We start from the raw sequence: 25621 nt of genomic DNA, 5'->3' as shown, positions 1-25621 counted from the left end.
CCTTTTTCATGGAAAATGCCTGTATGTTTTCATGCGAATCTCGTTTTCCACAAAGCTAGACTGTTCTATTAAAATAATTCTACATTCTATATTGGCCAATGCATGGCAAGAGAGGAAATAAACATGATGTCTTGTTTACCAACAACAAATCTCCCCCAAAGAAATCTGAATCACGATGGAAAAACAAAACAAACTTCTGGGCTGGCTTTGCTGTCGTCCGGGTGGGTGGAGGGAAGACACGGCATATAAGCAAATCGTAAAAATTTCAAACAGATCAGGACAAACAGAATCCCTCGCCGGTAGCGACCGCGGTCACCAGTTTCTTGTCTTTTTTTTTTTTTTTTTTTTTAACCCAGAGATGCAAGGGGCTCATCCTGTACATTCGTCCAGGGACGTCTGATTCATACATGACCGGCACCTGTGTGCACACCCACAGCTCCTTCTGCACCGCGTTTCGCCCTCGCTCCCGGGACGCTCCCACCGCAGCAACCACCGGTCAGCCCCGGCCATTAACTACGGCTGTGGGGCGTTCCCTGGCACTGCGCGCCGTCCTTCACCTCACACAATCCACCCCAAACGGGCGTCCGTCTCCGGACTCTGGGGAGACCACCACGATTTCGAGGGTCCGGGCACCGGTTGGGATTTTCCTGTAGAACAGGCACCGCGAAGCTGCCCCGCTAAGCCGGCGCCGCGGCCCTCCCGAGGGGGCCCCCTCCGTCTCGGCCGTGGCACTGGGGCCACCCAGGTGCTCCGGTCCCCTCGCGTCCTCGCTGGGAGACCCCAGGATCCCGAGACCCGGGCACCCGGCTTCCCACGCCCGCCGGCCCGGCTCGCTCACCATTGGAGCGGCTGCCCGACTCGTTCTTGCAGTAGCCGCAGCGATAGAAGTCCTCGCTAGGGAAATAGTCCACGATGCTGGGCGAGCCCCCCGCCCAGAAAGCCATGGCCTCGGCCCCGCGAACGCTCAGCCACCCGGCCCCGCGTCGCAGTCGCCGCCGCCGCCGCCGCCACCCCACAATGCAGCGCGCCGCCCGGGAGCCCCCCGAGGCTCGCGCGAAGCCACTCGGGCGCCAGCAGGCACAGCCGGCCGGGCGCCTCTTGGAGCTGACGCCGCCCGCGCCATCTTGACCGAGGGCAGCTTTCCACTATTTCCATTCCTTCTCCATAAGGGGCCGCCGTCGTCAGTGAGGGTGAGGCGGAGAGACGGAGCGGGAAGGGAAACAGGATGGGGACAGTCGAGAGGGGAAGGGAAGCGGGAGTCGGGGTGCGAGCCTGCTCTTTCCCCGCCGAGGGCCTGTCCGGGGCGCGGCGGCCGCGCCAGGGTTTGGGCGAGAGGCGGCCGCGACAGCTCCGGCGTCGGGAACACTCACCGCAGGACGCTTTGCCTTCCTTGGAGTCGCAGTAGCCACAGTGGTAGCCGGCCCTGAAGCCCTTGTATTCCACCACCGACGCCATGGCCGCCGCGAGGGTCCGCTGGGGCCGACCACGCCTCTCGGCGCCCGGGGCCGACCTCAGCGAAGCGCTGGGGCCCGCGGCGGGAGGGGTAGAGAGCGAGGCCTGGCGCGGGGACCCGTGGGCGGGGATGGTGGTCGTGCCCCCAAGCCCCGCGTTTGGGCCGGTGCTTCCCACAGCTGTGCGTTATCAGCCCCATTTCACAGGTAAGGAAACTGAGGACCGGAGGTTGTGATTATCCCAAAGTCATTCCCGGCGTGTCTCGGATTGAAAGTTACCCTCTCAGGCCGCCCCTGGCCACCGTGTAGGTGACTTGCTGGAGCTGCTTCCAGACCAGCTGGCACGCACTCCAGTGCCCTGGATATAAGAACACAAGCAGGTATTCCGTGAATGGCGAGGGTTCGCAAATTAAGGAACTCTTAACGGCTTTTAAGGGAAACAACTGTCAGGTAGAGACAGTTGCTGTCTTGTACCACTATAAGTCCGGTGCCACATACAATTTTTAATAAGAGATGCTGGAAATACAGGGTTTTTTTTTTTAACTCTACAGTCCAAACAAAACACTTTTACAGGCTGAATCCAGCCCATGGGCCTCCATTTTGCAACCACTATTTTAAGGAAGATTTCTTAAGGAATAACAGTCTAGGGCAAAATATAAAAATGAGGCTCACACCTGTAATCCTAGCACTTTGGGAGGCCGAAGCGGGTGGATCAGGAGATCGAGACCATCCTGGCTAGCACGTGAAACCCCGACTCTACTAAAAATACAAAAAATTAGCTGGGCGTGGTGGTGGGTGCCTGTAGTCCCAGCTACTCGGGAGGCTGAGGCAGGAGAATGGCGTGAACCAGGGAGGCGGAGCTTGCAGTGAGCTGAGATCGCGCCATTGCACTCCAGCCTGGGCGACACTGCAAGACTCCATCTCAAAAAAAATTTTTAAAAAATGAGTTCCAGGGCCGGGTGCAGTGGCTCATGCTTGTAATCCCAGCACTTTGGGAGGCCAAGGCGGGTAGATCACAAGGTCAGGAGATCGAGACCATCCTGGCTAACATGGTGAAACCCTGTCTCTAAAAAATACAAAAAATTAGCCGGGCGTGGTGGCATGCACCTGTAGTCCCAGCTACTCAGGAGGCTGAGGCAGGAGAATGGCGTGAACCCGGGAGGTGGAGCTTGCAGTGAGCCGAGATTGCGCCACTGCACTCCAGCCTGGGCGACAGAGCGAGACTCCGTCTCAAAAAAAAAAAAAAAAAAAGAGTTCCAACAAGGTAATATGCCTTATCTTTTCCTCTGCGTGCACAGATAATTTAAGCTCGTCTGTCCTCATAGTTTTCCCAGTCAACAATAAAGATGATGATGCAATAGTTTTTAAAGTGATGTGTTTAAAAAAGTGAAATGAAACTCAGAGAAATAGAAATAAATTTTTGAGGTGAGTTTTGACATTCTTGACCCCAAGGGCCTGTGTTGGATATGTACCTAGCTGAAGGAGGTTTCTTGGTGGCCTGGTGACTTGTTGAAGGGGGCCAGCCCCTCCACACCTGTGGGTGTTTCTCGTCAGGTGGGACGAGAGACTGAGAAAAATACAAGACACAGAGACAAGGTATAGAGAAAGAACAGTGGACCCAGAGGACCAGCGCTCAGCATACGGAGGACCCGCGCCAGCACTGGTCTCTGAGTTCCCTCAGTATTTATTGATCACTATCTCTACCATGTCGGTGACAGGGATGTGGCAGGACTACAGAGTAATGGTGGGGAGAGGGTCAGCAGGAAAACGTGAGCAAAGATCTCTGTGTCATAAATAAGTTTAAGGAAAGGTGCTGTTCCTCGATGTGCACATAGGCCAGATTTATGTCTGACTTTACACAAACATTTTAGTGCAGCGAAGATCAGTATTGCTGCCAGCATGTCTCAGCTCCAGCCATAAAGCGGTTTTCTCCTATCTCAGTAAATAGAATGTATGATCGGGTTTTACACCGAGACATTCCATTCCCAGGGATGAGCAGGAGACAGATGCCTTCCTCTTATCTCAACTACAAAGAGGCCTTCCTCTTTCACTAATCCTCCTCAGCACAGACCGTTTATGGGCTGGGGGACGGTCAGGTCTTTCCCTTCCCACAAGGCCGTATCTCAGGCTATCACATGGGGAGAAACCTTGGACAATACCTGGCTTTCCTGGGCAGAGGTCCCTGCGGCCTTCCACAGTGCATTGTGTCCCTGGGTACTCGAGATTAGAGAATGGCAATGACTTTTACCAAGCATACTGTCTTCAAACACATTTTTAACAAAGCACATCCTGCACAGCCCTGAATCCATTAAACCTTGAGTCAACACAGCACATGTCTCTGCGGGCACAGGGTTGGGGCTAGGGTTACAGATTAACAGCATCTCAAGGCAGAAGAATTTCTTTTAGTGCAGAACAAAACGGAGTTTCTGGCCGGGCGCAGTGGCTCACGCTTGTAATCCCAGCACTTTGGGAGGCCGAGGCGGGCGGCTCACGAGGTCAGGAGATCGAGACCACGGTGAAACCCCGTCTCTACTAAAAATACAAAAAATTAGCCGGGCGTGGTGGCGGGCGCCTGTAGTCCCAGCTACTCGGAGAGGCTGAGGCAGGAGAATGGCGTGAACCCAGGAGGCAGAGCTTGCAGTGAGCCGAGATTGCGCCACTGTACTCCAGCCTGGGTGACACAGCGAGACTCCATCTCAAAAAAAAAACTGAGTTTCTTATGTCTACTTTCTACATAGACACAGTAACAGTCTGATCTCTCTTTCTTTTCCCCACACTTGTTAATACTGCCAAGCATCACTTCTGCCTCCCACAATCGGAAGGCACCTAAGGAGTAGCCGTGTAATATCCAGCAGCTTCTCAGGCGTTCCTCTCACTTCTTAAGCTTGAAAGCTGCATGCTGTATCTCAGTATTCATGTTCTTAAGTCAAGCTTCATCAATCCCAGTCCTTTCCCAAACCGGCTCTCATTTTGAACAAAAGCAAAGCCTGTGGAATGCATCAGAAAGACAGCAGAATATGCTCTGGACAGAAGGTGGACCAAGAGGCTTTTTGGTCTTAATATTCCTGTCCCACTTCACTTCTGTCCCTCTAAAGCCTCAGCCTTATCGTAAGTCCTGCACTAACCTCAGCCAGAGCACTTCAAGACATGCCAGCCTTGAAAAATAATGAGAATATCCAAAGTCCTAGGCATATGTGGTGTTTTTTTGTTTTCTGTTTGTTTGTTTTTGTTTTTTTTTTTTTTTTTTTTGAGACAGATTCTGACACTTGCCCAGGCCGGAGTACAGTGGTATGATCTTGGCTCACTGCAACCAATGCCACCTGGGTTCAAGCAGTTCTCATGCCTCAGCCTCCCGAGTACCTGGGATTACAGGAGTGCACCACCGTACTTGGCTAATTTTTTATTTTTAGTAGAGATGGGGTTTCACCATGTTAGCCAGGCTGGTCTCAAACTCCTGACCTCAGGTGATCCTCCTGTCTCGCCCTCCCAAAGTGCTGGGATTACAGTCATGAGCCACTGCGCCTGGCGTGTCTTTTCTTTTTGAGGCAGTTTCACTCTTACCCAGGCTAGAATGCAGTGCCACAATCAAAGCTTACTGCAGTCTCAACCTCCTGGGCTCAAGTGGCTGAGATTACAAGTGCACAACACCATGCCTGGCTAATTTTTGTATTTTTAGTAGAGACAGAGTTTCACCATGTTGCCCAGGCAGGCATCAAACTCCTGAGCTTGGGAGTTCAGCCCACTTTGGCCTCCCAAAGCGCTGGGATTACAGGGGTGAGCCACTGTGCCCGGCCATCATATGTGTTAACTCCCTTAATTCTTGTAGCAACTTCACAAGTTAGGAAATGTAGATCAGAGAGGCTAAATAACTTACCCAAGGTTAAACAACTACTAACAGACATTTGGAGGGAGAAAAGGTAATAAAGATAAAAGAAATCAAAATGGAAAAGAGATAAACAAATATTAAGTTTGTAACTGTGTGAGTTCCTAAATGTCTATTTTGCTGAAGGTCAGAGACAACTTTTTTGTCTTCCATGAAAAAAAATACATAGCTTCATTTAGTTTCCTCTTTTTTGGGGGAAAATGGAGGACACTATTAGAATGTCGTTCTGTTTATGAGATGCTAGCAATAGACAGTTGTCTTTGCTTTTCATTTTCTTACTTGATGATAACATGGTGATGAAAAAATTTTTCAGTCCCATTAACTTTTTTTTTTTTTTTTTGAAATGGAGTTTCACTCTCATCACCCAGGGTGGAGTGCAATGGCACGATCTCGGCTCACTGCAACCTCCGCCTCCCGGGTTGAAGCAATTCTCTTGTCTCAGCCTCCTGAGTAGATTGGATTACAGGCACGCGTGCTACCACGCCCAGCTATTTTTTGTGTTTTTAGTAGAGACGGGGTTTCACCATGTTAGCCAGGCTGGTCTCGAACTCCTGACCTCATGATCCCCCCACCTCAGCCTCCCAATCCTGCTGGGATTACAGGCATGAGCCACTGTGCCCGGCCCCCATTAACATTTTTTATGTTATCAGATGTTAATATTGAGTCTACAAAGCCACAAGTGTGAGGCTCGGCACTAGGTCCTGGTGATGTGAAGGATCTTCACATGGTGACAACAGGCTTAGATCATGTTTCTTAAAGATAATAAAGTAAAACACATTCTCCTTTCCCTCTAAAGGTGTTGTAAGTAGATGGGACCTAAGTTAAGGCAGAGAAAAAAGGGTAAAATAAAGATAATCTGAGGACAGAGAGGAGGGACACTCCAGGAAGCAGGATTGGGTTGTATGAGCAGAGGCAGGGAGGTGAACAGGAGCAGCAGGGTGCCTCAGGTGCCAGCAGAGTCCAGGAGGTGCTTTCCTCTGCAGGCCACTCACTGTCAGGAGCCCTAGATTGATCTCCTTTCCTCAACTATCTGGATCTGGCCACCAGTGTGGTAGATACTATCCACATGTGGCTGTTGAGCACCTAAAATGTAGCTAGTGTGACTGGGGAACTAAATTTTTTTGTTTTATTTAAATTAATTTTTTTTTTTTGAGATGGAGTTTTGCTCTTGTTGCCCAGGCTGTAGTGCAATAGCGCAATCTCAGCTCACCGCAACCTCCACCTCCCGGGTTCAAGTGATTCTCCTGCCTCAGCTTCCCAAGTAGCTGGGATTACAGGCATGTGCCACCACACCCAGCTAATTTTGTATCTTTAGTAGAGATGGGCTTTCTCCACGTTGGTCGGGCTGGTCTCAATCTCCCGACCTCAGGTGATCTGTCTGCCTTGGCCTCCCAAAGTGCTGGAATTACAGGCGTGAGGTACCGCGCCTGACCCTAATTAATCTGAATTTTAAAACTACAACAGTACAGAACACACCAAGCAGGCACAAATGCCAAAAAGTCTACATAGGTGTATCATATATATAAGGTGCCAGGAATCAGAGAAAATCTTGAAAGAAGCCAGAGGAAAAAAGAGACCTTACATATAGAGGAGCAACAATAAGAATTACATCACACCACTCTTCAGAAACCATGGAAGACAGGAGAGAGGAGAGTGAAGTATTTAAAAAATATTAAAAGAACAAAAAACAGCCTAGAATTCTATATCCAGAGAAATTATCCTTCAAAAGTGAAAGGGAAGTAAAGGCTATCTCAGATAAAAATGGAGGGAATTTGTTGCCAGTAGACCTGCTTTCCAAGAAATTTTGAAGAAATTCTTCAGAGAGAAGGCAAATAGGCCGGGCACGGTGGCTCACGCCTGTAATCCTAGCACTTTGGGAGGCTGAGGCAGGTGGATTACCTGAGCTCAGGACTTTGAGACCAGCCTGGCCAACATGATGAAACCCTGTCTCTACTAAAAATACAAAAAATTAGCGGGGCATGGTGGTGGCACACACCTGTAAACCCAGCTACTCGGGAGGCTGAGGCATGAGAATCACTTGAACCTGAGAGGCAGAGGTTTCAGTGAACTGAGATCGCACCACTGCACTCCAGCCTGGGTGACAGAGCAAGACTACATCTCAAAAAAAAAAAAAAGGCAAATAATGTGGCTCAGAAATTCAGATCTGCATAAAGAAAGGAAGAGCATTAGAGAAGGAATAAGTGGAGGTAAAAATGTTTTTAACCTTAATTGATCTAACAGCAGTTGGCCACAAATAATAGCAACTTGTATTTGGGCCAGGCATGGTGGCTCATGCCTGTAATCCCAGCACTTTGGGAGGCCAAGGTGGGCAGATCACGAGGTCAAGAGATCGAGACCATCCTGGCCAACATGGTGAAATCCCGCCTCTACTAAAAATACAAAAAAATTAGCTGGGCATGGTGGTGCGTGCCTATAGTCCCAGCTACTCAGGAGGCTGAGGCAGGAGAATCGCTTCAACCTGGGAGGTGGAGGTTCCAGTTAGCCGAGATCTCACCATTGCACTCCAGCCTGGCGACAGAGCGAGACTCCATCTTAAAAAACAAAACAAAACAAAACAAAAAAACGTGTATTTGGTAATTACAGCTTATGGGTAAGTAGTATGATCATTGAACCTTATGGAAATAAATGACAGCAATGTTATAAGGGACGGGAGGTAATAAATGGAAATACTCTGTCATACGGTACTTGTGTGCTGTTCATAAAGTGGTATAGTATTATTTGAAAGAGAATTTGGATTAGTTATAAACGTATACTGCAGGCTGGGTGCAGTGGCTAACACCTGTAATCCCAGCACTTTGGGAGGCCGAGGCGGGCAGATCACCTGAGGCCAAGAGTTCGAGACCAGCCTGGCCAGTGTGGAAAAACCGCATCTCTACTAAAAATGCAAAAATTAGCTGGGCGTGGTGGCAGTCACCTGTAACCCAGCTACTTGGGAGGCTGAGGTAGGAGAATTGCTTGAACCTAGGAGACGGAGGTTGCAGTGAGCCAAGATCACACCACTGCACTCCAGCCTGGGCGACGTCTCAAAAAAAAAAAAAAATGTATACTGCAAACTCAAGGGCAACCATTTAAACTATGGAAATAAAAAGTTAAAATAAATGAAAATAATTTTAAAAATAAATTAAAAAGCAAAAACATTTGATAGACTAAATGAGGAGGAAAAATCAAATCATATTAAATGCTTAACTTAAAACCCGAAGAGGCAGGCCAGGCACAGTGGCTCACATCTGTAATCCTAGCACTTTAGGAAGCCGAGGCAGGCGAATCACCTGAGGTCAGGAGTTCAAGACCAGCCTGCCCAACATGGTGAAACCCCATCTCTACTAAAAATAGAAAAATCAGCCGGGCATGATAGCGCACGTCTGTAATCCCAGCTACTTGGGAGGCTGAGGCACGAGAAATCACTTGAACCCAAGAGGCGAAGGTTGCAGTGAGCCAAGATCATGCCACTGCACTCCAGCCTGAGCAACGGAGTGAGACTCTGTCTCAAAAAAAAAAAAAAAGAGAAGGCTGAAAAAGAGTGGAACAGAAAAAAAAAGAAAAAAACCAAGAACAAGAGCAGAAAAAAGAAAATAGTAACATGGGCCGGGCACGGTGGCTCAAGCCTGTAATATCAACACTTCGCTCAAGCCTGTAATATCAACACTTCGGGAGACTAAGGCATGCCAGGTCTGTCCCGCAGACCCTGGCTGACCAATGGATGAAATGAGTACTCAGACACTGGCATGAAGTGTAAGAGCAGCTAGTGCACTGCCCAGCTCAAGTGGCCAGAGTGCAGCCCCGAGAAGCTGGAGCTGCTTGCTTTTATTCAGTGCAGGTACGGTGCCGAAAGCCTGGAGCAAACACAATCTGTGGATAATTAACATTTATTGTTCCCCTTTCAGGGAACCTTGTGCAGATGTTCAAAGGTCAGTTTCTGGACAACTTCAAACACACAAGCCTGACCAAGATAACTTCCCCTTCACTCCCTTGCACATACTCCTTGCCCTCTGCCTCGGGGTTAGAGAACAGCTGCCTTCAGCTTTCTCCCCCGAAGCTATGCAGAGCCTTCTGACCTTAAAGAAGGCCTGCTCCTTTCCCTATAGTTTCTCCCACTCTGACTGATCTGCGAAGGTGGGTGGATCACTTGAGGCCAGGAGTTCAAGACTAGCCTGGCTAACATGGTGAAACCTCGTCTCTACTAAAAATACAAAAATTAGCCAGGCATGGTGGCACACACCTGTAATCCCAGCTACTCGGGAGGCTGAGGCAGGAGGATCGCTTGAACCTAGGAGGCAGAGGTTGCAGTAAGCTGAGATTGCACCACCGCAGTCCAGCCTGGGCAGCAGAATGAGACTGTGTCTCAAAAAAAAAAAAAAAGTAACATGGCACATATTAATCCAACTATATCAATAATCACTTTAAATGTCAGTGATCTCAGACATCAGTTAAAAAACAGACTGTCAGCATGAATAAGCAAAACAAAACCCAACTATATGTTGTGTACAAGAAAACCACCTTAAATTTAAAGACACATTTAGATTAAAAGCAGAAGGATGGGCCAATCATTGTGGCCCATGCCTATAATCTCAGCACTTTGGGAGGCCAAAGAGGGGATTGCTTGAGGCCAGCGGTTCAAGACCCTGGCGATATAGCAAGACCCTGTCTCTACAAAAAAAAAAAAAAAAAATGTTTTTAGCTGGGCCTGGTGGTGTGCGCCTGTAGTCCCAGCTACTTGGGAGGCTGAGATGGGAGGACCACTTGAGCACAGGAGGTTTAGCTTGCTGTGAGCTATGATCACGCCTCTGACCTCCAGCGTGGGCAACAGAGACCCTGTTTCAAAGTTAAATAAGTAAATAAATGAGGAAGGTTATACCATGCTAACACTAATTAAAAGAAACCTAGAGTAGCTATATTAATTTCAGAAAAAAACAGACTTCACAGTAAAGAAAATTAGGAATAAAGAAGGGCATTACATAATGATAAAGAGGTCTATTCTCTAAGAAGGCATAACAATCCTTTATGTGGGTACACCATCCAACAGAGTGGTAAACTACATCAGGCAAAAACTGATAAAACTACAAGGAGAAATAGATGAATCCACTATTATAGTAGGAGACTTCAACACCCCTCTGTCAGTAATTGATGCATCTACCAGGAAGAAAATCAGTAAAAACATAGTTGAATCAAATAACATCATCAGTTGGCTAGATCTAATTGACATCTATAGGATTCTTCACCTAAGAGTTTCTTCTCAAGCTCACAACATTCACTAAAGTAGACCACATTCTGGACCATAAAAAAATCAGCTTAACACATTTTAAAGACTAGAAAACCTGCAGTGTCTGCTTTCAGACCACAATGGAATTGAACTAGAAATTAATAACATATTAGCCATGCACAGTGGTGTGTGCCTATAATTCCATCTACTCGGAAGAGTGAGGCAGAGAATCACTTGTGCCCAGCCTGGGCAACTTAGCAAGACCCTGTCTCAAAAAAAAAAAAAGACAGCTGGAAAATTCCAACATACTTGGAGATTAAACAACACACTTATAAATAATGCTTTGGTGAAAGAATAAATCTCAAGAGAAATTTAGAAATACATTGAACTAGGCTGGGCATGGTGGCTCACGCCTCTAATCCCCATATTTTGGGAGGCTGAGGCAGGCAGATGACCTAAGGTCAGGAGTTCCAGACCAGCCTGGCCAACATGAAACCCCGTCTCTACTGAAAATACAAAAATTAGCCAGGCATGATGGCAGGCGCCTGTAATCCCAGCTACTTGGGAGGCTGAGGTGGGAGAATCGCTTGAACCTGGGAGGCGGAGATTGCAGTGAACGGAGATCACGCCATTGCACTCCAGCCTGGGGGACAAGAGCGAGAGTTCATCACACACACACACAAAAAAAAAGAAAAGAAAAAAATAAATATATTGAACTAAATGAAAATGAAACCACAACTTAAAATTTGTGGGATTTAGCAAAAGCAGTGCTTAGAGGGAAATGTACAGCAGTAAATGCATTCTTTAAAAAGGAGATCTAAAATCAATATTTGACCTTCGAAGTCTAGAAAAAGACCAAATCCCAAATAAGCAGAAAAAATAATGATAATTGGAGTAGAAATCAAATAAATAGGGGAAATGGGTACAGAAAATCAGTGAACCCAAAAGCTGGTTCTGTGAAATAAAATTGATAAACCTCTAGTAAGGTTAAGGAAAAAAGAGAAGACTAATTACTGGTATCAGAAGTGAAAGAGGGACCATCACTACTGATCCATGGACCTTTATTATCCATTATCCATGAGTAATAAACAGGGATATAATTAAAACTCTGTGCCCACAAATATGACCACCTAGAGGAAATTGATGGATTCCTTAAAAGATAGAATCCGCCAAAACTCACCAAAGAAGAAAAAGATCATCTGAATACATCTATATCTATTAAAGACATTTAATGAATGATTAATGACTGAAAACAGAAGCACCAAGCACAGATGCGTTCGCTAGTAGATTCTACTTAACATTTGTGGAAGAAATTATACCAGTTAGCTATAGTCTCTTCCAGAAAGTAGAAGCAAAGGGGATACTTTCTGACTCATTCTGTGAGGCCAACATTATTCTAATACCAAAACCAAATCTGACAATGTATAGGAAGAATTATACACCACCACCAAGTAGGATTTACTCCAGGTATGCAAGACTGGTTCGATATTAGGAAAGCAATTAATGTAGCCCATCATCTCAAATCAGAAAGAAAGTCATATGATCATATCAATAGATATGGAAACAGCGTTTGACAAAATTCAATACCCATTCATGATAAATACTCAGCAAACTAAAATACAGGAGACCTTCCTCAATTTAAGAACATCTACTAAAGTCTTACAGCTAACATCATACTTAATGGTGAGAAACTAGGTGGTTTCTCCTAAAAAATGATCTTATATCTCCTGATCTTAATCAGGAACAAGGCAAGGATGTCCTCTCTCACCATTTCTATTCAATGTCTTAGCAGAAGTCCTAGTGAATGTACTAAGACTAGAAAAGGAAACAAAGGTACATAGATTAGGAAGGAATTAAACTGTCTTTGTTTACAGATGATATGATTGTCTATGTGGAAAATCCCAAAGAAACAACAAAAAAAGCCTCCTGGAACTAATGACCAATTACAGCAAGGTAGCAGGATACAGCCTTGTTAATATCCAAAATAAATTGCTTTCCTATATATCAGAAATGAACAGGCTAGCTGGGCACAGTGGCTCACATCTATAATCCAAGCACTTTGGAAAGCCGAGGCAGGTAGATCACCTGAGGCCAGGAGTTTGAGACCAGCCTGTCCAACATGGTGAAACCCCATCTCTACTAAAAATACAAAAATTAGCCCAGCATGATGGCACATGCCTGTAATCCCAGCTACTCAGGAGACTGAGTCAGGAGGATCACTTGAACCCAGGAGGCAGTGGTTGCAGTGAGCTGAGATCAAGCCACTGCACTCCAGCCTGGGTGACAGAGTGAGATGCTGTCTCAAAAAAAAAAAGAAAAAGAAAAAAGAAATGAACAGGCCAGGCACAGTGGCTCATGCCTGTAATCCCAGCACTTTGGGAGGCCAAGGCAGGCAGGTCACTTGAGGTTAGGAGTTCAAGACCAGCCTGGCCAACATGGCAAAACCCCATCTCTACTAAAAATACAAAAATTAGCCAGGTGTGGTGACATGTGCCTGTAATCCCCAGCTACTTGGGAGGTTGAGGCACAAGAATCACTTGAACCCAGGAGGTGGAAGTTGCAGTGAGCCAAGGTCACCCTACTGCACACTGCATTCCAGCCTGGACGACAGAGCAAGACCCTGTCTCAAAAAAAAAAAAAAAGGAATGAACAGTTAGAATTTGAAATTTAAAATAATACCATTTACATTAGCAACGAAAAAAGAAATAAATATAAATCTGACAAAATATGTTTAATATCTGATATGGTTTGGTTGTGTCCCCTCCCAAATCTCATCTTGAATTGTAGTTCCCATAATCCCCACGTGTCGTGGGAAGGACCAGGTGGAGATAATTGAATCATGGGGGGCGATTTCCCCCATCCTGTTCTTGTGATAGTTAGTTTTCATGAGATCTGATGGTTTTATAAGAGGTTTCCCCCTTCGCTGGACACTCATTCTCTCTCCTGCCACCCTGTGAAGAGGTTCCTTCTGCCATGATTGTAAGTTTCCTGAGGCCTCCCCAGCCATGTGGAACTGTGAGTCAATTAAACCTCTTTACTTTATAAACTGCCCAGTCTCGGGTATGTCTTTATCAGCAGCATGAGAAAGGACCAATACAGTATCTATGTGAGGAGAACTACAAACCTCGAAATAAAGAATGCAATAAATGAAGAGATAATCTATGTTCGTTGAAGGAAGATGAATGTTGTTAACACATCAGTTTTTTACAACTTGATCTTCAGATTCTGAGTAGTCCCAGTCAGAATCCTAGGAAGTCATTTTCTGAATATCAGCAAACATTCAGAAGTTTATATGGACAGCCAAAAGACTCATAATAACCAAAACAACACTGAAGAACAACAAAATTGGAGGACTGACACTACTGGACTTCAAGACTTGCTATAAAGCTAGTCGTCAAGATAGTGTAGTATTGGTGAAAGAACAGATAGATAAATGGAACAGAGAGCCCAGAAATAGACTCATACAAATACAGCCAACTGATGTTTTACAAAGGAGCAAATCCAATTCAATGGAAAGGTGACAGTCTTTTCCACAAATGGCACTAGAACTGGACATCCATATGCAAAAAAAAAAATACGTCTAGACACAGTCCTTACATCCAATGTACAAAAATTAACTCAAAATGGATTATAAACCTAAATGTAAAATGCAAAATTGTAAAACTCCAAGGTAATAACATAGGAGAAAATCTAGGTGACCTTGGGTTTAGTGGTGACTTTTTAGATGCAACACTAGAAGCATGATCCATGAAAGAAAAAAAATTAAGTAATACCTCATTAAAATTTAAAACTTTCTGCTCTCTGAAAGATACTGTTGGCCGGGCATGGTGGCTCACGCCTGTAATCCCAGGACTTTGGGAGTCCGAGGCAGGTGGATCACCTGGTCAGGAGTTTGAGACCAGCCTGGCCAACATGATGAAACCCCGCCTCTACTAGGAATAGAAAAATTAGCCAGGTGTGGTGGCACACGCCTGTAATCCCAGCTACTTGGGAGGCTGAGGCAGGAGAATCGCTAGAACCTGGGAGGCAGAGGTTGCAGTGAGCCGAGATCACGCCATTGCACTCCAGCCTGGGTGACAGAGCAAGTCTCCATCTCAAAAAAAAAAAGATACTGTTGAGACAATGAAAAGACAAACCACAGACTGGGAGAAAAAACTGCAAAACATATATTTGATAAAGGACAGGTATCTAAAACACACAAGGAACTCTTAAAACTTAACAATAAAAAGGCAAACAGCCAAATTAGAAACAGGCAAAAGATTTTAACAGACAATTAAAGATAAACAGATGGCAGATAAACATATGAAGAGATGCTCAGCATTACATGTTATTAGAGAACTTCAAATTAAATCAACAATGAGATGCCTTTACACAACTATTAGAATGGCTAAAATTTGACAACACCAAATGCTAGCAAGGATGTGGAGCAACAGGAACTCTGATATATCACTGATGGTGAGGCAACATGCACTGCAACCACTTTGGAAGACAGTTTGGCAGTTTCTTACAAAACTAAACGTACTCTTACCATACAATCCAGTGATCATGCTCCTTGTTATATACCCAAAGCAGTTGAAAACTTATGTCCGCACAAAAAGCTGCACACAAATGTTTATTGTGGCTTTATTCATAATTGCCAAAACTTGGAAGTAACCAAAATGTCTTTCAGGAGGTGAATGGATAAACAAACTGGCACATCCATACAATGGAATGTTACTCACTAATAAAAAGAAATGAGCTGGCTTGCCATTCTCAAGCCATGAAAAGACATAAAGGAACCCTAAAAGCATATTGCTAAGGGAAAGAAGCCAATCTGAAAAGCCTACATACCATATGATTCTAACTATATGACTTCTGGCAAACGCAAAACTCTGGAGACAGTAAAATGATCAGAGGTTGCCAGGGGTTCAGGGTATTGAGGGAGGGAAAGATGAATAGGTAGAGACATGAGATTTTTAGGGCAGTGATGCTGTTCTGTATGAAACAATAATAATGGACACATGTCATATACTTGTCAAAACTCATGTAAGGTACAAGATAAAGAGTGAATCTTAATGTAAACTATGGACTTCAGTTAATGTATCAATATTGATTCCTCAGTTATCACAAATGTACCACACTAATACAAGATGTTTATAATAGGAGGAACTTGTGGGGAGAAGGTATGTAGGAATTCTCTGTACTTTTCAGTCAATATTTTTGTAAACCTAAAGTTGCTCTAAAAAAAGAAAGTTGATTAAAGAACAACAGTGTAAATCTTTGTATGTTGATTACATGTTGATTGACAATGTTTTGGATATACTATGTTAAAGTGTATCACTAAAACTAAATCACCTATTTATTTTTATTTTTTTTAAACTCCTAGAAAATTTTCTATTACATCTGTGACTCACATTCTAATTTTGTTGAACAGTGCTGGTCTAGAACCAGGTTCTTGCACCTCTAGTGTACCAGCCCAGTTCTCTGTCTCTGCTTCTAGGCCCTATGGTTTCAGGATCTTTTATCAAGCATCTCTTCTTTTTAATCACTTTGCTATTAACAGCATTTTAGAGTCTTTATTTGTTTTGGAAAGTCATCAAGATTCCTCTACATCACATCCTGGCTTCAGTGTCCCTTCCCCATACTGTACTCTATATTCTGGCTTCCAGCATCCCCCTGTGTATATGGTACTCTGGCTTGTGTAACTTCCTCTTGTTAACAGCCAGTTTGATTTAGTCATCTCCTGGCTGGTCTCAGGAGTATTCCCACATTTCTCCTCAGATTGTGCTCTCAATCTACTTCAAGAAGCACTTCCTTTTCCAAGAAGGCCTCCGTCTTCAGTTCCACCTCACATTAAAGACTGCAGCCCTTAGTTATCTCTCAATATGTAAGCAATGCATTTTTACCCCTGTATTACACTTGTGATATATTTGCATATAGTTCTATCCCGCCTAATTGGATTGTAAATTCACCAAAAGTAGACTGTTGCCACTCCTTTGATATTCCAAGGTTGTGTGGGATGGCATATGCATGAGATCACAGGCTTTGTTTTTAGACATTGGTGTTTAAGTTCCAGTCTCCCATTTAGCATCTTTGTGGCCTTAAACATGTCACTTGGCCGGGCGCGGTGGCTCAAGCCTGTAATCCCAGCACTTTGGGAGGCTGAGGCGGGCGGATCACGAGGTCAGGAGATCGAGACCATCCTGGCTAACACAGTGAAACCCCGTCTCTACTAAAAATACAAAAAATTAGCCGGGTGTGTTGGCGGGCGCCTGTAGTCCCAGCTACTCGGGAGGCTGAGGCAGGAGAATGGCGTGAACCCGGGAGCCGGAGCTTGCAGTGAGCCGAGATCGCGCCACTGCACTCCAGCCTGGGCAACAGAGCGAGACTCCGTCTCAAAAAAAAAAAAAAAAAAAAAAAAAAACATGTCACTTAACTCTCTTAAAGTTTCCCCATACGTAAAATGGGGATGATAATCCTATTACATAGGATTGTTGGAGGGGTCCGTGTTTGGTGTTTAGATGCCATTAGACGCACTCAGACTTCTGCAAAATGGAGACAGCAGGCAAGGCGCTGTTTCCAATGCCAAAAGTTGCTCTTGCATTTTACTGTGAAGTTCATATCAAGTTCACTTTATGTGAGAAGTGGTTAACAACCCTTTCCGTTCAATCACCACCGTCTTCTCCATGAGCTAGGATTTCCCATAACTATTTAAACACATTTCATGATTTTTTATGAAGAATTAAAATTTAGGTGTGTGAAGAGCAGAGTCATTTTCTTCACAACTCAGGCAGTCTTTCACTTACAGAGCAAAGCCTAGTCTTGCTCATAGTTTCTTTCTACCTGATTTACTATCAGAAAAGTTCTGTTTATTTTACTGGCTTAAAAATATTCTTTCTCCGATCTAGTTTCTCTTATCAGAAAAGAGAAACAATTTACAACATAGTACTTAAATAAAAAGTACTTTTAGGTACATGTGATTTTCTTTATATAAGTGTTATTTTAATTTAAGCTGATTACTTAAAGGGAGGTTTACACTCAGGACTGCATATTTTTCTTTATCAAATAAGAGGCTTCTCTTTTTTCACATGAGGATAAGTAAGATGCTGCCTTTTAGCACTTCACACAATGCCTGACTCTTAGTCAATGAATGAAAGGGGCTTGTGGTATCATATGGTCCCATCAGGTCATAGATGTATAAGAATTTTGGCTGAATTAATATCACATGAGTTTGAAATCTGAGTGACATGGTTTTTATCAATTTTAAAATGGTGTTATGTTTGGTTTGGAGATCAAGTTAATATAAAATGTAGAATGAAATGTAATTTAGTGCTTTTGAACCATTACATGACCTGATGTTTGAAATTCTTTTCTAAAGCATAAAATACACGTATTGTTTGTTTGTTTGTTAATTGAGACGGAGTCTCACTCTGTTGCCCAGGCTGCAGTGCAGTGGCGTGATCTCGGCTCACTGCAACCTCTGCCACCCAGGTTCAAGCAATTCTCATGCCTCAGCTTCCTCAGTAGCTGGGACTACAGGCACGCGCCACCACGCCTAGCTAATTTTTTGTTTTGTTTTGAGACAGAGTCTTGCTCCGTTGCCCGGGCTGGAGTGCAGTGGTGTGATCTCCGCTCACTGCAAGCTCTGCCTCCCGGGTTCACACCATTCTCCTGCCTCAGCCTCCTGAGTAGCTGGGACTACCCGCCACCACACTCGGCTAATATTTTGCATTTTTAGTAGAGACAGGGTTTCACCGTGTTAGCCAGGATGGTCTCAATCTCCTGACCTCGTGATCTGCCCGCCTTGGCCTCCCAAAGTGCTGGGATTACAGGCGTGAGCCACCGCACCCGGCCATGTGTTTACTTTTATAGCTATTTATGAATATTATTTTGGGGGCTATAGTTTTTTTGGTTTTGTTTTTTTGGGTTTTTGAGTGGTTTTTTTGGGTTTTTTTTTTTTTTTTTTTTTTTTCTGCGACAGGGTCTCACTCTGTTGCCCAGGCTGGAGTGAGTGGTGCGATCTTGGCTCACCAACAGGAGACTACTCAGCCTGCTGACTAGCTGAGATTACAGGCATGTGCCACCATGCCCGGCTAATTTTGTATTTTTAGTAGAGACGGTTTCTCCATGTTGGTGAGGCTGGTCTCGAACTCCCTGACCTCAGGTGATCCGCCGGCCTTGGCCGCCCAAAGTGCTGGGATTACAGGCGTGAACCACCGAGCCCGGCCTAAATTTTTTTTTGTAGAGATAGAAGTCTCACTCTGTTGCTCAGGATGGACTTGAACCCCTGGGCTCAAGTGACCCTCCCGCTTGGCCTCCCACAGTGCTGGGATTATAGGCATAAACCATCACATCTGGCTGGGCTACAGTCTCAATTACTTCTCTGCACGTGGCACATTTCGGGAGGGACAGATTTAATTCCTAAGTAAGAATCCAGGTAATTAATTACTGTATTTTCTTCTTTTCACATTTTTTTTTTAAGACGGAGTCTCGCTCTGTTGCCCAGGCTGGAGTGCAGTGGCACAGTCTTGGCTCATTGCAACCTCTGCCTCCCAGGTTCAAGCAATTCTCGCACCTCAGCCTCCCAAGTAGCTGGGATTACAGGCGCACACCACCACGCCTGACTACTTTTTTGTATTTTTAGTAGAGTTGAGGGTCTCACCATGTTGGCCAGACTGGTCTTGAACTCCTGACCTCAGATGATCCGCCCACCTCCGCCTCCCAAAGTGCTGGGATTACAGGTATGAGCCACCGCACCTGGCCCACATTTGTTTTAAAGAAATAGAGATGTCTCAGTGGGCTACACAATAATTTTGGATGAATGCAGCTTGCATACATGGTAGAGAGTATCTTGAAGTGAATATACAGAATCATTTTCATTCATTCGTACTTCAATACTGGTATCTTTTTTGCTTCCTATTTTTTTGGAGACAGAGTGTCATGCTGTCGCCCAGGCTGGAGTGCAGTGGCGCAGTCTTGGCTCACTGCAACCTCCGGCTCCCGGGTCCAAGATATTCTCCTGCCTCAGCCTCCCGAGTAGCTGGAACTACAGGTGCGCACCACCATGCTCAGCTAATTTTTGTATTTTTTAGTAGAGATGGGGTTTCACCATATTGGCCAGGCTGGTCTCGAACTCCTGACCTCATGGTCTGCCCGCCTCAGCCTCCCAAAGTGCTGGGATTACAGGCGTGAGCCACTGCGCCCGGCCATGTATTTACTTTTTATAACTATTTATGAATATGATTTTGGGTGTTTGTTTTTGTTTTTGTTTTGAGACAGAGTCTCACTCTGTTGCCCAGGCTGGAGTGTAGTGGCACAATCACAGCTCACTGCAGCCTTGACCTCCCAGGCTTAAGCAGTCCTTCCACTTCAGCCTCCCAAGTAGCTGGGACCCCAGGCATGCCACCAAGCCTGGCCAATTTTAAATTTTTCTTTTTTCTTGAGATGGAATTTTGCTCTTGTTGCCCAAGCTGGCGTGCAATGGCACAATCTTGGCTCACTGCAACCTCTGCCTCCTGGGTTCAAGCGATTCTCCTGCCTGAGCCTCCTGACTAGCTGGGATTACAGGCATGCACCACCATGCCCGGCTAATTTTGTATTTTTAGTAGAGACAGGGTTTCACCATGTTGGTCAGGCTGGTCTCGAACTCCCGACCTCAGGTGATCCACCAGCATCAGCCTCCCAAAGTGCTGGGATTACAGGCATGAGCCATCGAACTCGGCCTAAATTTTTTTTTGTAGAAATATAAGTCTCACTATGTTGCTCAAGATGGTCTTGAACCCGTGGGCTCAAGTGACCCTCCCGCTTGGCCTCTCAAAGTGCTGGAATTATAGGCATAAACCACCACATCTGGCTGGGCTACAGTCTGAATCACTTCTCTGCACATGGCACATTTTGAGAGGGACAGATTTAATTCCTAAGTAAGAATCCAGGTAATTAATTACTGTATTTTCTCCTTTTCACATCTGTTTTAAAGAACTAGAGATGTCTCATTGGGCTACATGATGACTTTGGATGAATGCAGCTTGCATACATGGTAGAGAGTATCTTGAAGTGAATATACAGAATCATTTTCATTCATTTGTATTTCAACATTTCAACACTGGTACCTTTTTTGCTTCCTACTTTTTTTTTTTTTTTTTTCGAGACAGAATGTCACTCTGTCGCCCAGGCTGGAGTACAGTGGCACGATCTTGGCTCACTGCAACCTCCGCCTCCCGGGTTCAAGCAATTCTCCTGCCTCAGCCTCCCGAGTAGCTGGGACTATGTGCATGCACCACCATGCCTGGCTAATTTGTGTATTTTCTAGCAGAGACAGGGTTTCACCATATTGCCCAGGCTGGTCTCGAACTCCTGACCTTGTGATCCACCCGCCTCAGCCTCCCAAAGTGCTGGCATTACAGGCGTGAGCCACCGTGCCCGGCCTGCTTCCTATCTTTAATGACCAGTTATGAACATAAATAATATGTGACTAAAAATATGTTAAAGTGTGTTAAAGCTAAAACCTCCACAGCATTAGTATTTAGCTGAGTGACACCCCAGCTAAGTGATGATGAGGCCACATGACTAAGCCAATTGCCCACTCACCCAGCCTTCTCCAACTACTGTGAATATGCATACAGGAGCCTCTCCAAGGGTTTACACTGATTCCATTTCCATGGAGAATACTCAATATATAGGCCAAAGAAAAGCAAATCTGATGCTTTCATTGCCTTTTACATTGTTTTCTCTGCACTGAGATGGGATGCCTGTGTCTGTTAAAACACAGCCCCTTTTAGCTTCTCTCTCTGACCATTCAGCCCAGCTTACACTGAGTGAAGCCCATTCCCTGCCAACCACACTATGTCTTCACATACTGCCTCACAGTAGTCTCAGTCTAGGATAGCGATGACACACAGAAAAGCTTGTGACTACTTCTGGTTGCCTTAGAAATCAGCCCAAGGCATCCTGAAGGATCAACAGTAGGTAGCTGAAAGTCTGAAAGAGGGTCAGAAACTTTAATGTCTGGAAAACAGTGCTTTGCAGAATAGAGGATGAGTGATTAGAACACGGGAGAGCAGACACAGAGTTGGAGAGAGAGGAGCAAAGATGTACATAAAGCTGGCAATTGATAGGGCAATGGTGGAAGCAAAAGGCGTCAGAACAGCATGAGGCAGTGACTCAAGGTGCTACGAGGAGGAAGTGGAACGGGACTAGCGAAGGATCAACAAACAGGATCTGAGTCTTTGGTGACAGACTCAGAATGGTTGAGGCTGAGTGCAGAGGAACAGTAGGTATTATTTTTCTGCTATTTTGGGCAAGAGAATATTCAATCTGGGAATGAGTATAGCCCAAGGATGAAAATGATGAGCTCTGGAGTCATGTAGGCACATATCTTGACTCTGAAACTACTCCTGGGGCCTTTGACAAGTCATGAAACCTCTCATAGCCTCGGTCCCTTTGCTAAGATTAGGGGATAATAAAGACCTATCTCATAAGATTGTTTGGAAGCCTAAGTAAAATAATCCATTTAAGTTCATAGTGTAATGCCTAGTGTATACTAAACTCAATAAATGTTGCTATGGAAACAATATAAGAACTTCTTAGAAAAGAAAAATATAAAACAGTATTATGAGTCTGTCTTTTTAAGAAATTAGCTTTATTAATACTTACTAGACAAATAGTCTTTTGTTTTTTCCAGTTCTGTCTTACAAAATCTTTCCCTTATTTTGCTAACAGAAGCCAAAGAAACCAAAATATTTATAATGCTGGTTGTTAAACATAGAACCTATTTACTAATCAGATTAAGAAGAGGTCTCCAGGATGCTTAAACATGACTGTTCTCTATCCTAAGTAACTATTTCTCAGCTATATTTTTTTGCATTAAATTTTTTAAAAATTTTGTCATACAGTTTTATTACTAGTTTAAAATGTAAACCTTTGACAAGAATCATGAAAGATGTTAGATAGCTGTTGTTGGAAATTAATGACAGCTTATAAATTATATTGCTTGCTAATAACTTTGCACATAACTCCACTTAAAATGTACATACCAACTTTTGCTTGTTTTCTTGTACTTACCGACTTTGAAAACTTTTCTCATCAAAGCTAAGTTCTTTGTCCTAGCAATAATATACAAAAACAGTGGTTTGTGATATTTGAAATAGCAATATGGTCTTCTCTGTCCAGTGTTAATATAAAGGTACTTCTGACAGTTTCAACCTCAAACAAAATGTGGCTCTCCTTGTTTATTCTTTTATCAGAGTGCAGTCCTGCCTGTTGGCAGAGAGAAATGCCTTCTGCTATACATGGAAATTGTGTCCCAAATCAACTCCCTAATATAATTCATACTAGAGCATGTTTCCTGAAACCTTTCTCCAAATCCTGGTATAATTTCTCTTTTTGATCTTCTAGATTGGCCTGAGCTAAAAATACTCAAGACCCTCAGATTGCAGTAGGTTCCTATTCCCCATTAGAAAAGAAGATTCAGGTGAGGAAATACATTTACCATGGAGTTTGGAGCCAATAATAATAATCATCATAAAAAGCTTATCCCTGAGGTAGAAGGGGCCCAAGTGTTTTGAGGGAAAGTGCTCTCTGCCTATTTAGTTCAGCATTTGGTTCAGTGAGCACCAATGGTGCTGGCCGGACAGCGCTGAACGGAGAATAAACCACCCCTGCACCCTCAAAGGGGTGCTTAGTCTAGTGAGGAGCATTGATATTAGACAAACAGCATAAATTACCGTGTCATGGAAGGATAAGGTTTTCTCTGAGAGAGTTTGTGGAAGATCTGAGGGAGTGACGTTTAAGCTGAAATTGAAGAGTGGTCTACATAAGGACCGCAGTAGTCCCAGCTACTCAGGAGGCTGAGGCAGGGGAATCGCTTGAACCCAGGAGGCGGAGGTTGCAGTGAGCCGAGATCACGCCCACTGCACTCCAGCCTGGTGACAGAGCAAGACTCTGTCTGAAAAAAAAAAAAAAAAAAGAAAAAAGAAACCAGTGATGACCTAGACAAGAGCAGTCAGTGAAGTAGTGGGGGGAAAAGGGGGTGGCGGATGAAAACCCAGCAAAAGTGGATTGAGGAGAAAAGGTGAGGTGAGAAAATGGAGAAGGATCACAGGTAACTACTCAAATTATATTGTGAAGAGGAGTAAAAAAGGCGGGTAAAAATCGGAGCAGGGGGTACAATAGAGGAAGAGCTTTCCTCTTTCATTAAAGATGACATATACTGAAGCCTATTTGTATGTGGGTGGGAGTGATCCAGCAGCAGGGAGATTTTGAGGAAAGGGAATCTGATAATTGCAAAATTGAGTCTTGAAGCTCAACAAGCACAGGTGGAAGGCTTGGCTTTGGAAAGGCGTAGGGGCAGTGTTTCCTCTGTAAAGGCAGGAAGGCAGAGTTGGGACAGAGGCAAGGTGGTGGTTCTGGAAGCGGGGAGGGAGGAGCTCCCGAGGGACTGCTTCTGATTCCTCAGGGAAGGCTATGGCAAAGTCCTCAGGTAGGAGGGAACACTGCGGGAGGAGAGTGTAGGAGGTATGTGGGGCTGGGCGTGGTGGCTCACAACTGCAATCCAGCACTTTGGGAGGCTGAGGCGGGCAGATCACTTGGGGTCAGGAGTTCAAGACCATCCTGGCCAACATAGTGGAACTTCGTCTCTGCTAAAAATTACAAAAATTAGCCGGGCATGGTGGCACACATCTGTAGTCCCAGCTACTCAGGAGGCTGAGGCAGGAGAATCGCTTGAACCCAGGAGGCGGAGGTTGCAGTGAGCTGAGATCATACCACTGCACTCCAGCCTGGGTGACAGTGCAAGACTCCATCTAGGAAAAAAAAAAGTGTCCCTAACTGGGACATGGTGTAGGAGTTTTAGATCTGTACCATGGAAATAGAATAAAGGACATCCAACTTAAAATGTTCTAATACTTCCCTTTCATAAGGGTTTAGGTGGTGTTCATTCTTTTTTTTGAGATGGAGTCTTGCTCTGTTGCCCAGGCCGGAGTGCAGTGGTGCTATCTCGGCTCACTACAACCTCCACCTCCCAGGTTCAAGCAATTCTCCTGCCTCAGCTTCCCAACCAGCTAGGACTACAGGCATGTACCACCACGCCCAGCTAATTTTTCTTTTTTAGTAGAGATGCGGTTTCGCCATATTGGCCAGGCTGGTCTCAAACTCCTGACCTCAGGATCCACCCGCCTCGGCCTCCCAAAGTGCTGGGATTACAGGCGTGAACCACTGCGCCCAGCCTAGATGGTGTCCATTCTTCAGAAGTGAGGAAACTGTTTAGTCCACAAGTTTCAGCAGGAGAATGAAACACTTCATAAACTTAAGGCCGTGTCTTCTGATTTCCAGTTTGCTAAAGCAGAGGCATACTACTATCAATAGCATCAATAAATGATGATGGAAAAAGCATGGAAATACAATATGGTTCCAAAATGGGAAACTAAAATAGAGGAAGAGGAAAAGAGACCACAAAGTGAGAAAACAGAAGATACTAAAAAATGGGACTATCTAGTGCCTGAGAGGGAACTGAGTCTTATAAACACACACATACACCGGGCTGAACGAACCAGAGGCCTCAGGGACCACAAACACCAACTGCTCCCTCAACGAATTCCCAGTGAAATACTTTCCCCGAAAATACTAACACTGGAAAAGGATGGAAAGCATGAAAATATTCAGAAAACACACAAAACTAAAACCAGTAAGCACAAGGTGGCATGGACAAAGGAACAGATGAAGGGACATCAAGACCAAATGATCTGAGGGAGAGAACTCAGAGCAAAGACACGCTCAGAAGCGCTCCAGCCCCGTTCCATCTTTCCTAAAATCTCAAGTGGAAAAAGAGAATGTGAAAGAGTTTGAATGGGTCACAGCTTATCCAGTTTTGCAACCTTACCAGAAAGCACTTAGGAAAGTGATGATTCTGATTGAGAAAAAAAAAAAAGAGGGTGAAATTAAGAAACCACTCCGAAGGGAGCTCTTGAGTATGCCACCATTTTTGAGAAGTCAACTAGAAAAAAATAAGGTTTAAATTCTTTTATATTTTTTAGACTAGCATACTTATATAATCATTAATGCAATAAAACATATACTCCCTGGTTTTTTTAA

The 25621-nt window shown here is 44.7% G+C and overlaps 1 protein-coding gene and 1 long non-coding RNA gene across 17 annotated transcripts in view; one reads left to right on the top strand and one right to left on the bottom strand.

The window, feature by feature from the left end:
* The window catches only part of ATE1 (arginyltransferase 1), a 193219-nt gene extending 190418 nt beyond the window's left edge, over window positions 1–2801 (bottom strand). For 8 of the 16 annotated variants that reach the window (XM_055246887.2, XM_063625316.1, XM_063625365.1 and 5 more), the window contains exon 1: window positions 1371–2801. In XM_055246887.2, coding sequence (XP_055102862.2) covers window positions 1371–1455 — 85 coding nt within the window. In that variant the 5' untranslated portion in view covers window positions 1456–2801. Of the gene's footprint in view, window positions 1–838; window positions 1112–1370 lie in introns of those variants that run through there. The other 8 variants (XM_063625296.1, XM_055246940.2, XM_063625347.1 and 5 more) reach the window with 6 other exon arrangements.
* Window positions 1078–25621, top strand: LOC129465227 (uncharacterized). The gene is made up of 3 exons (XR_008651915.2): window positions 1078–1190; window positions 22928–23003; window positions 24863–25621. It is a non-coding gene; the product is annotated as an uncharacterized lncRNA (long non-coding RNA).

The sequence above is a fragment of the Symphalangus syndactylus genome, chromosome 2, assembly GCF_028878055.3.
Source record: "Symphalangus syndactylus isolate Jambi chromosome 2, NHGRI_mSymSyn1-v2.1_pri, whole genome shotgun sequence".
In the NCBI taxonomy this organism is placed as follows: domain Eukaryota; kingdom Metazoa; phylum Chordata; class Mammalia; order Primates; family Hylobatidae; genus Symphalangus; species Symphalangus syndactylus.
The sequence above is the reverse complement of the archived record's forward strand: the minus strand, read 5'-3'. Positions and strand labels throughout refer to the sequence as shown.